Raw genomic sequence first — 17,595 nt, 5'->3', positions numbered from 1 at the left:
AAGCAGCTTGTCAGCTGACCCGAGAAACCTAAGCATTCAGTAAGGATGAAGAAGCTCAGAGAGGTAAGGTGGGGCAAGACCATTTAAGCACAAGGAATCACAAGGTCCACTAGGACCAAACACAATCACCTCTGTTTTGCTTGGTTTACATTTTTAAAAAATTAGGGCCATTCAAGTTTTTATATCCTCTAGAAATGCCAAAAGCAGTTTAACAGATAAAGCATCTTTCTGCTTCAGAGGCAGATAAATCTGGCAGTTGTCGGCATACCAGCGGAAGGCTATTCCATCCCTTCTATGCATGGCTCCCAAAAGCTGTAAATACAAGGGAAATCCAGGGGCCCTAAAATTGAGCCCTGAAGAGCAGCAGAAAATTACTCATACCCTTAAAAAGTTAACACTAAAAGTTATGTCAGACAAATAAGACTCAAACCAATTCAAAGTAGTACCACGAATGCCTGCAAGATGGTGTAAACGAGACAGTAAAATGTTGTGGTCTACAGTGGCAAAAGCAGCTGCTAGGCCAAGGAGGACAAGAACAACATGATTACCAGAATCATAGGTAACGAAGCTATCACTAAATCTCCAAGATACCATTCTCATCAAAACAACCAATCAATTAGGAATATACATTTTCTCTATAATTTTAGACAGAAAAGGCAGCTTGGAGATAGGCCTGTAGTTAGCCAATACAGTGTGGTCCAGGGCAGGTTTCTTGAGCAGAGGTTGTACTGCATGCTAAAAATTAGCAGGGACTACACCGGATATTAAACTGGTGTTTGACAACACCCTGCCCTATGCTAGGCAACATCTCCTTAAAAAAATCGTGGAGGGGCAGGATCATTTGGTCACAGATGGCCAACCACATCCTCTAAATAAGAAAGAGTCACAAGCTCAAACTAGTCAAAAACAACAGAGCAGGGGATGGAGACAGAGGGGTCAGACTCAGGGGCAGAGATGAGAGCTTTTTCAATAAAAAAAAAAAAGAAAAAGAAAGACACATAAAACATTAGGTCGTTTATGAGAGGCCTCCAAACAGCCAATTTGTGGAGCATGGCATTAATGTTTTCACGAAACGCTCCAGGAGCAACAAACGCAGCTCTCCCGTCCAGTCTGTGGCAGTCACGTAGCAACTGAGAAAAAATGTTCGCAGTAGAAGAAGAAAAGCCGGAAGCGCTGCGGATGTTTTGGAAAACAGTCAGCTCTGGGGTAGGGAAACTGAGCTGTGTAGGAATGTGACGTTTGCTCACATTTGACTTACTTTATGTCCCTGAAACAACGAAAGCGACCTCTTCAGACAGTAAGGACGACATGTAGCGTGTACGGCTGCGGTTTGCTGCTGCTTCTTCTTCGTGTACGAGATTTAACGAGCTAACGGTAACATTTAACTTTAGACTGCTGTGAGCTACGAGTTTAACACTCGGCTTAACGCGGCAATATTTTATAGTATTAGGACGCGTTTAAGAGAGTAAAATGCGTCTTTTAGTTTAGTTTCGTTTTATGTCAGGGTAACGTGTTGCTTTAAATCAAGCTTGATTTTTGTGTTTATATTCACCGGAAACGTTATTTTCTCTTTAACATCGCCTTCCCAGGAAAATGCCTAAAAAGGCCAAAAAGAGAAAGCACAAGAAGTCGTCTTCGTCCTCAAGTGAAGAAGACGAGAGGGTAAGGTTACAGCGTTTGTGTACTGTAGTTGACTTTGCTGCTACATGACATGAATACTGTCCAGTCACAACAATGATTTATTGAACACACGCGTGGCAGATGTATACAGCGTCATCCTCTGCATAGATCTCAACTAGGTAGCACACAGCATACTGTTTTTGTATATCAGGGTTCAGCCCCTTCATAAGCATATATCCTAACATGCATCAGTTGCACTTAGATACACTTCCTTTATTGACAAGCATCTGTAAGACTTAAAGAGCTGTCTAGCTGTCTTACACTTCAGGTGTTTCCTGCTGTGCTGTTCTCTTCATACTCATCTGTGGCACATCCTGAGTACATACTGTACTAACCTTTGCTGAGCAGGCACGTATGCAAGTTACAAGCAGAACGTTTCTTCTAAGGCCCTAAGCTTTGCACGTTCAATGGCTTCTAGGTTAATATGTCACTAATAAAAGCCCTGTTGTATAAAAATATATTTTCCACAATACGTGTGTGTTAGTGAGAGGGAGATGGATGTAAGAGTGACGCTGGATGAGTTTACATGCCTGGGTTAACCATCCAAATCGAGGGATAACGCACAAGAGAGGTGAAGAGAAAGTGCAGAGAGAGTAAGTTAGGAGAGTAAGTTTGAGTAAGAAATAAGATAAATAAAAGTAGTCCAAACTCATTTTGATTTAAAAGCCAAGGAAGCCATAAAAGTGGGTTTTCAAAGGGTTTTGAAAGTGTCTAATGTTGGGGAGGTCCTGATGTGAGGGGCAGTTTGTTCCACAGTTCAGGAGCAGTCACAGCAAAGGCTCGATCTCCTCTGTGCTTTAATCTGGACCTTGGGACAGCTAGGAGCATTTGATCTAACCCTGATGACAGACTGACGCCAGAGTAAAGACTATTACAAAAGTCAAGGCGAGATGTAATGAAGGCATTAAGGAGGGGAGAAAAAATAACTTCACCCAGACTGAGCTCCTGATGGGAGAGCAGTTTGAGAACATGTGTGTGGAGCATGTATTCAACTCGAGAAAGAGAGAGTGCCCTTTCACCTCTTTTTAAGAAAAAGTCAACAATCCTGAAGTCGACGCAGGTGACCTTGAGGAAGTAAGATGATGAGGCAGAGCCATCTTGTAATCTGGGAGAATTTGTTGTTCAAACTTTGGCCCTGAAGCTTCCAGCTGGTGAGGGGAGGCAGCATGAAGATAGTGGGTGTTTGGGTTTGGTTTAGGGCGACGAAAACTGCATCCCAATTCCCAGTGGCACTAGGACAAGACAGGAGGCGTGGCTGGAGGTGCCAGAGTTAAAGGTTCCCAAGATTTTCATCGGAAGGGATAAGAATTGGAACTTCAACATTATGCACTACATACTGTACATTAATGCCACTGTTTTGCACATGTCTCAACTCTGTATATTTTTATATATTTTATTTATTGTTGACTCTATTTAATTTGTAAGATATGTGTATACACACACACACACACGTAGAAAAACATTTAGTATACACATCCAGAAAAATTTTTTTGCATATACTATTATATATTGTACATATATTTATTAGTTTCAGATTTAGCCATTCGTATATTTTGCCTGTTTATGTTATTGTATTTTGCACAACTCTGTTGCTTGTGAAGCTCACACACAAGAATTTCACTCACATGTGCTGTACCAATGTACCTGCACATGTGATGTGACAATAAAAGTGATTTGATTTTATTTGATTTGGGAAGAGTATATCAGAGAAACGGCTCAGGTTGAGCAGTTTGGAGACAAAATTGGTTTCGACATGTGCAGCATAACTAAGCAATACCATGACAAAAACGTTCAGAATAGGAGTGACAGGGCACTGGAATATTACAAAGTTTTCCTAAAAACAAGAAGTCCCTCATGTAAAAAATATCAAGAAAAAATGCCATTTTTTTACTGCTTTTATTTCAGCTGTAGTCTCCCTTAATTGTTGCATTTCACAAAATGTTTCATGTTTTTTATGTTATCAGATATCCAGAGGACAATATGCAAGCAACAGTTACAAAACCGCCAAGAGGAAAGAAGTTTTAAAGAGTCAGAAAAGGTTTGGTGGAATTTACATAACCATTTATTTATTTCTGCATTTTCTTAACTGGAAATTAATCGTGTTTTTTATATTATTTAAAAAAAATGTTCTTACAGCATCGTTTCTTTTTATTCTTCAAAATCTAGCTGTAAAAAGGACAAGGAAAAATCCGTTTCTTCTTCTGTTAAAGATGACTCCCAAAGCACCCGGCAGATCAAAAAACCTGTCTACAGACTGGCAAAAACACAAGCAACAGAGCAGAAACCCATTAATAAGGACAGACAATATGCAAAATCCAAACCAGACTTTGTGCCATTCCATGGGGATCATTGCTCCAGTAAAGCAAAGAATTATGTTTCAGGGAAAGATAAAACTGTCACTGGAAGCGACATTGTGGAAAGAGGATACTCAAAACTCAGTGCAGGTGCAGTCCCTCAGAGAACAGAAACGAAGTCTAAAGGTGGGTTCGATGAAAAGTCTTCCCAGAGGAGCCAGTCCAAATTAAACAAGCCTCGAGTGGGTCCCAGTTTAGTTTCTGCTGAAGTGAAAGAACCAAGGCAGGATGTGCAGAAGAGGAACTGCAGAACTGAGGACCCACCGAGGACTGGAAATCACAGCAGGTATATCAAGACCAGCAAACCTACCTCCTCCACCTCTGCTATAGAGATGTGTCAAAAGCATGAAAAAAAGGAGTTAAAGCCCCAAAGAAGTTTCTATAAAGATGATGCAAACACGTCTTCTGCCTCCATCTTAAAGAAGTCTTCCACTTCGGCCAAACACAGTGCCTCGGAAAGCAGCTCAAAGGTAAATTTCACATCAGTGTCCCGTGGTAAAGTTCAGTCATCATCAATTCCAAAGCAAATAAATCCTGGCACATTATCGAGAACCATTAGAATGTTTTATTAGGCTCAGATATAAATACACATCATCTGCATATAGGGCCACTTCGTGGTCTTCTCCACTTATATGAATACCTTTAATACTTTCTCTCTGTCTTAACCATTGTGCAAGTGGCTCTATATATAAGAAGAGGAGCAGACATTACAAATGCTTATCACTACACTGTTGGTCTTCCCTGAGATTACTATATGCCTCCCTTCTTAATAGGCCTCAGAAATGTACTCAAATTGTACTTTTTGTGATGTTAATATCACAACTCCCCTCATCCGTCCATTTTTAGAAGACGAGTAGTATGCCCTTTTGTAACCCATTCTTTTCAGCTTCTCACGTTCTGATGCTGCACGTTTTATTTTCGATAATATCTTACTTCTTTAACCAGACTTGAACCCCTTTTACATTAAATGAGACCATCTTGATGTCCTGCATGATCGTATGGTGAAAATGTGCTAAATACCTTTCTTTAAACTTGTGCATGGACAGTTTCTCTCCCTCAGAAAAAATAATGAACTCAAACATTGAATAAAAACAGAGATTAGGAAAAATACAATAAAAACAAAAATAGTCCTTCCAAGAAGAAACGAGCCTTCTCCACCCTAACAAGTTTGTGTCTAACATCCTGACTCAGGATCTAATTTTTGAACATAGTTATATATTTTTAAAAAACTCCACAGTTATTACAAAGAGAGAGAGAGAAAAGAGAAGTAAGAAGCCGACTTAACGACTCTACTAAGTAATGTGACCATAACCATGATGTAATATCAGATTTGTAAAACAATCTGAACTCTTCAGTCGTCAGTATCTCTCCTGAACATCCGAAGCTTCTCTGCAGCGGATGCGTTGGCTTTCTTGCGTATGATCAGGCGTCACTCCGGCTTGGTGGCCGTGCGCCGTGCGCCAAGCGGACGGCAACTGAATCTCTTCCTGCTGTCGGGTTGCTGTGGGGTTTTCGCGCGGTGATATTTGTTGCGTCTTTTGAAGACCTCATAGTCGTGGTCCGCAAAAATCGTACCCTTCATAGAGAACCTCCTTCTTCTGCCATGCGCTCCAAAGAACATCTTCTTTCGTATGGGAGTCCCCAAACTTCACAATGGATCGGGGCTTTTCGCGGTCAAAGCGCAATGTGCTGTCTGGTCACTGGGAAAGCCCAGCGTGTTTTTCAATTAATTGTCCAAAAATGTAATTATGTCGGCCCTTTTCTTAATCTTCACATATTCCATATATCCAAAGGTTGTCTCTGCGCGCTGCTTCTAGGCTAGCTTGACGTCCAGTCTCTTATTTAATGACAATGCCGCCTGTAGCGCCGTCTCAGTCTCTTCATTCGTCCCTCTGCCTCTTCCACTCTAGCGTCAACTCCTCTTAACTCACGTTTAATATCCGCCTGTTGTTGGTTGTTGTCTTTTCTGAAGTCGCGTAGCTCTTTCAGGATATTCAGGAGGGTGGGCTCATGCCCTCCGTGGCTAACCTTGGGTCAGGAGAGTAGCTCCAATCCACGTGGCTTTTCTGTTTCCTCATCTGTCGGAGTTGTGACTCTCTTACTTCTTGTGACTACCCCCGTTTCCATATTTAAAAGCAGTCTCCACTATTATAAGAAGATTAGCCTCGTTTAAACCATACAGGGAAAAAACAAAACAAAGCCTGTCGTTAAGAACCGGAAGTTCTTAACGATTAATTCTAGCTATGCAACGAACCCAAAGTTGCTCGGATCTTAAACCAAGGTTAAAATTTGATGCCAGGCCTTCTGGGTATGGGCAGCTCCCGCAGACACCTGATACCAACACTGACCAGGTAACATCACTCATTTAATGTTGATCCATGCTCAGTCATCTGGACCTAGCGTCTTCAGTGGGAGTCATCCAAGTCACTTCTTCAGTCTCAGCCGACTGCAGGTTTTCCCAACCTTATAAACAGTACATTTGCACAATAAACCAGCCCACCGAATGAACAATCGTTCAGTGGGCTGGTTTCAGTTCATATTGTCCACATGAACAGAATCAGCCTTTTGGGATCACTCATTTAAAACAGTAAGAAAGAACTGAAGGATAGATGTTTGTTTTTAATGGATGGCTTTTCCACAGATACAAGTGGTTGAAGAGCTTCATCTTGCCCGCTCTGAGAAGAGATTGGAGGTGAATGTCCTGAAGAGCTACGGGGAACTCACCGCTATGGACATAGATTGTCCCGAAGAAGGACCTGCAGGTACGTAAGCGTCGTCTCTTTCCTAAAGACGTTCCAATTTTATACACTCATCATGTGTCCAATTTTAAATCACACTTTGAGGAGTTTTTGGTTATTGTTTCAAAATTTCAAGTCAAGTATGTCAACTTTCAACTCACCAATTCAAACATCTGTAAGTGACAAAACTGAAATAATAGCCCAAACTTTCAACTTGTGGCAGAAGCAATTTAACACATCTAACCCACTCGTAACTTGATCCATGGTTTGACTTTTTTTAATTAATCCTTGTGTGACACATAAAGATTACGATATAAGCATCTGATTTATATATTTTAACATCTGACTTATGGATTTAGTTATTAATCTAACAAAATGGATAACTGATAAGACAACTGAGATGCTCAGCTCAAGTTAGTCTTAAGTAGTTTCTGAAATCAAGTTTCCACAAAACAATTATGTGGAAAGTAATATTATTTTTTGTGTTATTTTATTTATTGTTTTGATCATTTAAAAATAACCAAGAAATTACTGAATACAATCCAATGTTTTTTTTTCTTCACAGGCAAAAACTCGTCTCAGCAGGACCTAATCCTTGTTCTCGACACAAACATTCTCCTCAGTCACCTGGATTATGTGAAAAAGATCCGCTGTCATGGCCTCGGAGGTGTTTCACGCTATAATTTGCTATTAAAGCAGTAACTAACACTAACGGTGTTTTGTAGAATGATTTATAACATTTCATGTTGTTAAGATTTTTTCAGTCATGAGTTAAATGCTTAAGTTATCTTCAAGCAGTGTATTTAGCCTTTTATCTTGAAAATTGTCTCCATAGAACAGCGTATTGCATTTTTGCTTTCCCTAGCATAACATAATTTAGTTTTTAGACTCTATGATCACGCATCTGCTCCCAAAGAATGATTTCATCCCAGGATCAATACAGTTGCAAGAGAACTGAAGAGAAAATTTTAATTTAAAAAACGTTATGATCACTTCCACATTGCCAGATTGTATTTTTATGGATAAACTAATCAGTACTGTCTGCTTGCTCTGTGTTTACTTCATGTTCTGTTAGGCCTGGGCTTCCCCATTATCGTCATCCCCTGGGTGGTGCTTCAGGAGATGGACTCCCTAAAAATGGGAAGAGGCCTGTCAGGCTCCGTGGCCCACCTTGCGACTCCAGCCATCTCTTACATTTACAAGTGTTTGAAGAGCCGGGAACCTCGGCTGTGGGGCCAATCTATGCAGCAGGCCGCAGAGAGCAGCAGTGAGTGGAAACTTTGTCTCTATTACACATCCATTAGCCCATGTGAGAGCTGCCTGATAGGCTGTTGGGTGAATTGTTGACTTGATAAATAAATAAATGTCACCGTCACCCTCAACAACAGCGAGCACATGAAAACCTTCTATCCGTTACAAAGGAACGTAACCGTTCCAACGTTACCAGCATGACAAGCAGATCCCACCTGAGATGTTTTCCACGTGCCACAGTGGAGGAGGTGCCCTAACTTCTTCTTGTTGCATGATGTTGTTAACATCCAACCATGCAAAATATGATTTTTTGCCATTTTTCAAGTGGTCTGAAACTTTTGGTCGGGACTGTATTTTGTCATTGCTTGACTCCTCTGCACAGACACTAGGTGGCACTAACGCTGAACTCTTTCTCAAGAAATTAGTCACCATAATATACATTGTAAATATCTCAAGGGCACATTGTATCCGTGCATTCATTGCTATGTTGATATTTTGTTACATTTTAAACAAGATCTGACAAAGGAGATGATGAAGAAATGTTTTGGGTTTATTTTGGAGCCTCTACGCCTTCAGTATCTCTTTTAAAACAGGCATGAATTCTCCATCTTGTGTTTTCATTGTTGAGTCCTCCTGGTCTTTAACAGCCTCATGTCTTGTCCTTCTGTCCCTCTCTCTCTTCCTGTCTGTCTCCCCTTGTATGCAGATGGTCTGACTGCTGAGAATAACGATGACAGAGTGCTGCAGTGCTGCCTGCAGTACCAGAGGCTGTACCCAGAGTGTGCTCTCACCTTATGCACGTGAGTTATCCCTCCTCCCCCCCTACAGTAAACTGCTGCTGCTGCAGAGTGTGTCCTCTGCTGATAATGCACATGCATGTGACTGTGAGTGGGTCCAGCCAGATAGTTCCAGTTGGGATGAGAGAAAGAAAGCGAGGGCCAGACAGCTATTGGCAAAGAATAGATGTGCTGAGCACGGGAATGTGAGTTTAGTTTAGCAACTTATTGGCTCCGATTTTATGACGCAGCTATTTTGTTTTGTTTTCATCATTTTGACCTATTTCACGGCGCTGTTTCCTGCTGTAGTCATCGATTGTTTTGCTAAATCAAATTAGCGGGCAGACAGCGCTTCAGTGTCGCACAGTGAATTGATAATGAGTGTGGATGTCTGTGAAAATAAATAGTCTTAATGCCTTATCACTGCCCCCTGATTAAAAACATGCTTCTATTCTGTCATCTTCAGCAATGATAAGAATCTGTGCAGTAAAGCCCTCCTGAGTGGGGTGAAGGCACTCTGCAAGACTGACTTGGAGGCAGAGGTTGGGAGATCCAGACATGGCCTTCAGATCACTGGAGGCATTCAGGCTTCTGTGCCACCGAGCAATAACCCTCAGGTCTTATCACCAACGCTGAGCACGAGGTGCCCACCGGTTCAGCCACATGGTCAAAAGAAGGCGGGCTTTTATGTGGGAGTCCTACACAAAGGTGAGCTGGAGGTTAATGTGTTGCTTCATCATCATGCAGTAGTTAATGGCACATACTATCTATGTACTAGGAATCCCCCGCAACACATGCACTTCCTGTTTTCCTTCCCTCCCTTCCTATATTAACTGTACACAAGAAGTACACAGAGTTAGTATTACAGATATTCATTTCTAGTCATTTACTCGTATGTGCTCTGTGTCTACTGCCTAAAATCACTCAAACATATAAAATACTTGTATGTAACTGATCACAGAAAGCAAGCAGTTCAGTGAAGGAGACGAGGAGAGGACACTTAGGGACCTCAGCGGATGCATTTCTGCATTAGAAGACTGTCTGAGGGAGGTGCTGTCTGAAGTTTTGCAAGTGGAGATGAAGGCTGCTTATGATGACCTCTGGCTTGAGGTAAAATAAATAAATATGGGGAATTTCACATCACTGACACTAAAAACACAGGTTCATTAGTTAAATGTTAGGTTGTATCAATATGCTGTTATAATATAAGAAGTTACTTTAGATATGGGTACGGTGATTGATGAGCTCCTCATAAGTGACACATTCATTCTGTAAATAAAACTGTAATGTAAGTAATTGGTTCATGATATCATTCTTTGCATTAACAGATCGTTTATTTAAAGCCACCGTGGACACTTCAGGATGTCTTACAGTGTATAAAAAAGCACTGGATTGCTGTTTTTGGCCACCTCACCCATCGGAGGAAGGAGCAAACTGTTTTAAAGCTCATCAAATTTTTCAACTCAGGTAAGCACAAATATAGGTGAAAATATACTCTTATATACTCAGTGGTTACGAATAGTGAGTCTGTTATTAGCCTTATTTTGGAGTCTTGTGTGGTGATTTGAAGATTTAACAGGCAGCATTGTTGTGAAGGACATCACGTCTGTTTCTTGGATCTCGCAGGCTTGATAGAATCAGACATTCTAGATGAAAACATGATGACGACAGTTTCCTAGGAGCTTGTGTCCATATTCCCCTGAGCGTAAACAGCAGAATTTAATGTGTATAAAGGCAAATACTATATAATTATTGTAGCTCTGTAGTCATTTCAATGTTATAAACTGAAGCTTCTGATAGTCAGTTTGCCATATAAGCAATGTTTGAAACTGACGAGCTGATTATTAGCTCATCAGTTATGCAAAAAGTTACATTGTTAGGCGATGAAATGTCCAATTTCCGATACTCTGCATTATTTGTATAGAAAACGGTGCTTTCCCTGCACCTTGGCAGAGAGCGGTGGTGAAATACTGAGTCATCCCTCGAATGTAAGCCTTCCACCGCGGGGGTGTGATGTTGTCCGCCCTGCACTGTGCTAGAACCCTAAAGAACTGCGTGCAGAATCAGGTCATTTGCTAAAGTAGGAGACGGAAATGTGGGTCAGAAAGATGCTGAGTCGCCCACTGCAGCACTTCTGGGTCTTACTGCTGGATCCCCTTTGTGTATTCTTACAGTGCTGAGTGTGTGTGTGTGTCTGTGTGCATGTGTGTGTGTGTCTCTGTTTCTCATGCTCTGTGTCCACCTGTGTTTAGCTGCCCAATAATTTTTAATCCAGACAAGAATGTTAATAGATTAAACAGTGTGGTTTTGTCCTTGCTGTGTGTTTTTGTGTGTGTTTGTGTATCCTTGGTTCACATGCTTGATTTCTTGGTACCACGCAGCCTGGCTCTGTGCCAGGAAGCTGAGAGAAGGGCGAGCAGAAGGAGGAAGGGAGGAAGGCTGGATGGACTGTATCTGAGGCTAAGAACAAATCTGGGAGTGGAAAAGTACTGCAATGTGTTTGTGTGTTCTAGGCTGTGTGTGTGTGTGTGTGTGTGTGTGTGTGTGTGTGTGTTGTGTGTGTGTGTGCGCGTGCGTGTGTGTGTGCGTGTGTATTCATATCTTTGTGGGGACCAAAAATTGGAAGTTTAGTATACTTGAGGGGACCAACAGCTGTTATGGGGACCAAAATCCTGGTCCCCAAAATGTGGTTTTAGTGTCAGGGTTACAATTGGGTTGTGGTCAGGTTTAGGGTAAGCATTATGGTGATTAGATGTTTGATTTTTAAAAACAGCTGTGTTTGTGAGGACAGACTGTCTTCATACACATCTGTGAGGTAACAATATTCTCACTGTTAGGGCTACAGCTGGAAATGGAAGGATAAGCGTCCTGATAGATGTGTAGCCGTTACTGTAAAGAATTTACTTTGTTTGTTTCCTTTGCTGTCCATACACAAATGCCAAGTTAGGTAAAGGATTTTTAAAAGAACAAGATAAATAAAGATAAAAAATAATGGAAGATAAATAAAGGAGTACAAAATAAGTCAGGGAAGACAAGTGTGGAGATGTTGATGTAGATGGATGTACAAGGAGCTTAATGTGCAAAGTGTCTGACATGCAAATTGCAGTTGAGGTAGGTCAGCTGTTCAGGAGTCTGACAGCAGGGGGGAAGAAGGAGCTGTTGAGTCGGGACGTTCTGGGGTGTGTGGGGTCTTTGAGGATGGAGGCGACGCTCTGCTCTGCAGAGAGGGCAGCGGAGTCTCTGACTCTGACCTTCATATTTATAGAAAATAATGTGTTTATTGTGTAAAATGTTGACGTGCTGTAAACCTTCTTCTATGTGTGGATGTGTGTTTTCTTGCACAGTATGTGCACATGCAAGCTCCCTGTCAGTCTGCGCGTCTATAGGTTTCCACCTGACTATAACGGGAACGCAGCAGCTCTGCAGCAGAGCTCACTTTCATAATAGTTCAGTTTTTGTTACGTGACGTAAAACAGAGTTCATTTAGCTTCATTCATTTAGCACATTTTAGTTAGGTGAGATTAACCTTTATGTGCAGTCAGCTGATGGGCAGACTGCATGCATGCGTGCGTGTTTTCTCAGGTGAAACGGTGGAGCGCGAAGCCATCTCAGAGGTCGTTCAAGATGCCAAAGAGCTTGTGAACGCTTTTTCGAGAAGTTCAAAGCGCGTTCCACGAGCCGTCGCTGTACTGGACGACATTTTGAACAAGCTACGACCTCAGGTCAGCTCGAGCGCATTTGAAGACTTAATGGGTTTTTGTGTATGTTGTATCGTGGTTGTGTCTGTTTGTGTCACGTATATTGTAAGGGAAGTATTTTTAAAGTCTGATAACGAGCTAAGCATTACCCATTTTCTTATTAAACATAGCAATTTGAGTTTTTTTGTTTGAAACGTATTTTTCGTATTGTTTCTCAGCCAAATCCTCCTACGGGGGGAGAATCTCCCGCCTGCGACGTTGTCATGAATGACGATGACGATAACGGCGACTCTCACCAGGAAGTGTGGGCCGTCTTTGAGAGGATCTGGTCTCACGTGTGTCAACTAAGGTGGGCATGTTTGTTATTGGAGTGTTGGGATTATACTGCAGGTGCCATATTAGGATTACTTACTAGCACATATGCTTGGATTTATTTAAATAACTATGTCACCATCAGTTCAGAAGTTAGCGTATTCTGCAGCAGCACCGTACTATGATGATAGTGTGAGAGCCAAGTGGTTCCAATTGTGGAGGAATTACAAAAAGTGTGATTTTGCCAGGACAAAAACACACTTTGGAGTTTATTTTGTTTTTCTTTCCGTTCCGCCGACCCCCTGAAATCTTTTGCTTTCTGTTTTGTTTTAGCTTGGAGGTGTTCAAAGCTCTGGGCTTTGACCCTCACACCAGGCAGTGCCTTCAGCCAGAGGGAGCTGCTCCACCACCACAGGATGCCTTGGCCTGCTTGCACAAACTGTCCTCCATGGTCTCGCAGCTGCTCCAAGCTTTCAGCAGGTATGTCACGTCAGTTAAAAAAATACCGCTGGAGGCCCCTTCCTGTTGCTTCTTTAGATTTTAGGAGTGTGTGTGTCACAGTCACCGTTTCACAAATCTTACAGGTGCATCTGGATCCGTGTCCTTCGGTAATCTCCACAGAGGAGTGTGATCTTGCTTAACCTGTCACGCTTTCCTCATGCTTTCACAGGTGTGTCTCACCTTTGCCTCAACAAGTAGCTTTTCGAAGAAGTCCTTTAAACGGCCACCCCTCTCCTTCCTGTGCGCATGTGTTTTATGCTGTCATTGCTCTCAGGCTTCATTCGGCACCGTAGCGCAGGCTGTAATCTCCGTGACCTTGTAGCTTTGCCTTATCGCCTTTCCCATGACGCAGCAGTCTGCGCTTCAGTGTAGCGGGAAGTTTCTGGTACGAACTCTAAGAAAAATGTCTAGAATGCACTTCTTGTGCCTGCATTGTCAGCGTGTGGTATGTTCACATGTAAGAAGCGTGTTCTTATCGCACTGGGAACGACCCGAGTCAGTCTTTAGTTTGTTCTCACGTTTACATAACACGAATCATCACAGTCGTCTGCAGCGATGCGGCTGCAGTCACGTGCTTTTAATTTGTTTTCCATTCACTCGGTTCCACTCGGAAAATTCAACGAAAGCGCTTTTTCACGGAAGACATTTCACGCTGTGCAGTAGGAAGAGCTTGTGACATAACAAAGTTAAGAATCGCCGATTTCCATTTGACCGCTTCCGTTTCCCAGAGTTGTGACTCGTAGCTTGGTGTCAACCTCGTTAATCCCACCTCGCTTCTGTGCGTGGGACACAAAAAGTGACAATTATTTGTTATCTATTTCCCGGACAGCATTCAGTGTGACATTTGGGTCTCTTTGAGGGAAGGTAACAATAAACCGCTGCCATCCAAAGGTCGAGGTGTCTCCTGATGTTCAGCCTGGTGTCAGATACAAAAACAGTGTAGAAAAGCTTTTGCTCTGGTAGTGACGCGGTGTTTGTGGTGACATAAAACAATCTGCTGTTTTAAAGTATATGAAACTTCTCACAGTGCGATATCCTGAAAGCCCCTCAAACCATTTAACCCTCCGAGCTCGTCTGTTTTTATTGTTTTTGAATGGTGGGACTTCGTTACCAGATATTACATCACGTCTAACATATGATCTGGTGAAGCTGCAGATAACATTGTACAAAAGCCTCCTGACACCTTGTGCCACAGCGGCGTCCTTTTCGAACACTCCGATAATCCCGCTTTCTCTCGAGTTTGCAGCTGTGGCGTCCGTGCGTACCCGTGGGCGTGTGCGAGGCTAATAAGAGCAACTTTAAATAGATAGTAAAGTAAACACACAGTGAATTCATCAGATGGGATACTGTCTGTAAACATCTAAGAAGGACATACCAGAATATGCATAATGGCCGAATAACACGAGTGCTTTCAGTCCAGAGAAAAGCTGGAAACAAAAATGGGAACTTCTGTCACACTGAGTGACATTGCTGTGAATGCATTTCCACATTAGTGTGAAGCATGTCGAGTCAGGTCACGATTAAACACTCTTAAACTTGATGTCTGCCAGCATGACAAATATTATAAATATGAATCACTGCAGGATTTGCATTCCTGTGGATTATTATTAGCAGGAATCTGCGTGTTTGTGTGTAAATCTGCGCCAGTCCGTACGCATGCATGTGTGTATTGGGCTGCACGAACATGGTTGCCTAGGAGACAGCTGGGCTCATTTTCATGTGTTTGAGCAGAGCTATGAGTCATTCCATGCACGCTATCGCGCCGTCTTCCTCTTTTTCATTTTTCTCATTCTGCAGACACTAGATATGGATAATTTAGGACACTGTCATTTCCTATCATTTTCTCCCATTTCCTATCCTTCCACCCTCGTTCCTTGCTGTCTTCTTGTTTCTCGCTCTGCATTATCCCCGTGCGTCAGAGTAATGCACTTAATGACAGTGCGGGTTTGCATTTTATGCAGATGCACAGTTGTGGATGAATGCGCGGATAATACATGGAACTGCAAACTCATTTTGTCTGGCACAGTTTTAATCTGAGCAAATTAGTGCAATCGCAGAAGAACATTACACACCGGTTAAAACCATCCTCCAAATATTTGGTGGTCGTCTCCCTTTGGCCATAAAATCAGTTCAAACCTGTCAGAGACGAGCGCTGTGTCCGGGCCTTTGGGTTGCGCACACAGTGTGTCTGGGGGGCTCTTTGTGATGGTTCATGAACCCGAGCATTTGTTTTTCCTTTTGATATTTAGCCTTTATTCAGATATTACTTTGTTGAAATCATGTAACACGCTGTACAGGTCCAGGGACTCACTGCTGTGTGTGCTTTATAGGCTGCCGTCGTGAAATAGGGGTGTGTGCTGTGGTTTCCTTTCACAGCCATGTGAACGCATGGACGGTTAACTCGTGACACTAAATTGTCTGCATGTGTTGATGTGACAGCGCTGCTGCCTCTGTGTTAGAGGACAGACTCCAGGGCCCCAACCCTGAGCTGGCTAATCAAAACTGAAACGTATCGATCCCAGTGGGACTTTCTTGTAACAGAGATCAGTTCTAACATTGTGTTTTTCTGTTTTCAGTGTCTTGTTATCAGCTCCCGGCTTAGAAGAAGTCCAGACACTGCTCAGCATCATCAACTCCAACAATGTCAGTGGCATATGACAATTATTGGTACACAATTAGATGCACTGGACTTCGCCATGCTAAGCTCTTCTTAATGTGCTGTTTTCTTTTAGCTCAGATAAACTGCTTTCTGTTTCAGATAGTAACTGAGAATTCCAGGTTAACCGCCAAAGGCCTGCTCGACTGTTTTTCACAGCCGGACTACAGGTAGGCAATATTCATCTACATAACATAACTGTGTTTTTATTGTTAAATGTAAATGGCTGCTTTGGAGCTTGGTAAAAGCGTGACGTGGCTGCGCACATACTCAGTGATGCGTGCCATTAGCTATAACTTTCTTCTTACCAGGTATTGTATTCAAGCATGTTCTCGAAATTCTTGCGCTCTTTGTTGCAGCGTGTCCAGGCGAGTAGCTGTTACAATGAATGTGTCATGCCAACATTTCCAAACAGTCGTGCAACTCATTGTTAATATATTTCCTTGGGGAAAAATCTGTTAGCCATACCTTAGCAACCACTAAGCTGCTAGCTTATCGGTGTAGTTAGCGTGTCCTTGTCAGTTGCAGAGCCATAACTACACGCGTCTCACAGGGTGAAGCCTAAACAGGAGATCAGTGTTTAGTAACCCGGCGGCTTCATTTGAATCTTGGAGATGTAGCAGTGCTCCTGTGCAGTCTCATAGAGTAAAAGAAGGGTCACAAGTGAATTGAGTTTTGTGTCACCTCATTAAGCTGCCTTTGGATTCAAGAGCTTATTTTAACCTGAGCTCTATCTCACTGTTATCTGAATTTGAAGTAGGTCGGACTTTCAAGGAGCCTGATGAAGTGCTGAGCAAAGGGCTAAGTTCAGGACTACGCACAGAGCAACCTCTGCCCTCCTTTTATATCGTGTAACGTGACACATGAGCTTTACATTTACGCTTTCTCTGAGATTATCTCATCAATCTTAAATGCCCATCATAAACTGTTATAAAGGGAACATATTATAGGATATAAATGTCATCATTACGTCACAGATTTTGGACCGTTTTTGTCTGCTTGCAACCTTCAACGTGGTTGAGAGTGTTTAAGCTGTGAGGTGTCTTATACACACGTGCATTATCACTATGTCAGATGGTTTTATTCAACTTCTGCTTGTATTTTTAAAGTTTTAATAAACAGACTTTAATCTTACGTGAAAACTCAGCCACAGAAACAAGCAGAATCACTACACCCGTCAGTCCATTGGGATGTCAGCTGCCATGGAAACAAGTCACAGTTTTACGTATTCAACCGTCTGTTATTTGTTTAACACTGCTGCCTGACTCTCAAAAGGTTTCTCAGATCGTGACATCACTCCAGCCGTCACTGTTATTAGGATTGATTTTGTTTGTCTTCAGTCTATTGAACATTTATGGATCAGGGGAGGGCCGGTGTCCTGCAGGATGTCACCCTGGGTCAGCACACCTGAATGAGATGATTAGTTCATTAACAGGCCTCTAGAGAACTGCAAGACATGGGGGGGTCATTTAGCCATTTAAATCAGCTGTGTTGGATCAAGGACACGTCGCTGCAGGACACCGGCACAGAGTCCTGGAGTTCCCCACCCCTCATATAGATAATAATAATAATAACTTTATTTATAAAGCGCTTTCAAACAGTGCTGTACAACTATTTGAAACTACAGAG

The 17,595-nt window shown here is 42.3% G+C and overlaps 1 protein-coding gene across 5 annotated transcripts in view; it reads left to right on the top strand.

Moving 5' to 3' along the window:
- Nucleotides 1-1,096: 1,096 nt before the first annotated feature.
- swt1 (SWT1 RNA endoribonuclease homolog) overlaps nt 1,097-17,595 on the top strand; it is a 24,429-nt gene continuing 7,930 nt past the window's right edge. Inside the window, exons 1-16 of one of the 5 annotated variants that reach the window (XM_005938497.3) lie at nt 1,097-1,317; nt 1,590-1,662; nt 3,645-3,718; nt 3,847-4,504; nt 6,676-6,796; nt 7,338-7,439; nt 7,848-8,039; nt 8,730-8,823; nt 9,266-9,507; nt 9,761-9,909; nt 10,128-10,266; nt 12,382-12,521; nt 12,716-12,846; nt 13,143-13,289; nt 15,887-15,953; nt 16,069-16,136. In XM_005938497.3, coding sequence (XP_005938559.1) covers nt 1,262-1,317; nt 1,590-1,662; nt 3,645-3,718; nt 3,847-4,504; nt 6,676-6,796; nt 7,338-7,439; nt 7,848-8,039; nt 8,730-8,823; nt 9,266-9,507; nt 9,761-9,909; nt 10,128-10,266; nt 12,382-12,521; nt 12,716-12,846; nt 13,143-13,289; nt 15,887-15,953; nt 16,069-16,136 — 2,453 coding nt within the window. In that variant the 5' untranslated portion in view covers nt 1,097-1,261. Of the gene's footprint in view, nt 1,375-1,589; nt 1,663-3,644; nt 3,719-3,846; nt 4,505-6,675; nt 6,797-7,337; nt 7,440-7,847; nt 8,040-8,729; nt 8,824-9,265; nt 9,508-9,760; nt 9,910-10,127; nt 10,267-12,381; nt 12,522-12,715; nt 12,847-13,142; nt 13,290-15,886; nt 15,954-16,068; nt 16,137-17,595 lie in introns of all 5 variants that reach the window. The other 4 variants (XM_005938500.3, XM_005938501.3, XM_005938499.3 and 1 more) reach the window with 4 other exon arrangements.

Source organism: Haplochromis burtoni, unplaced genomic scaffold, assembly GCF_018398535.1.
Source record: "Haplochromis burtoni strain Fernald_Lab_line unplaced genomic scaffold, NCSU_Asbu1 Contig_256, whole genome shotgun sequence".
NCBI classification, from domain to species: Eukaryota; Metazoa; Chordata; class Actinopteri; order Cichliformes; family Cichlidae; genus Haplochromis; species Haplochromis burtoni.
This window is presented reverse-complemented; position numbering and strand designations above follow the sequence as displayed.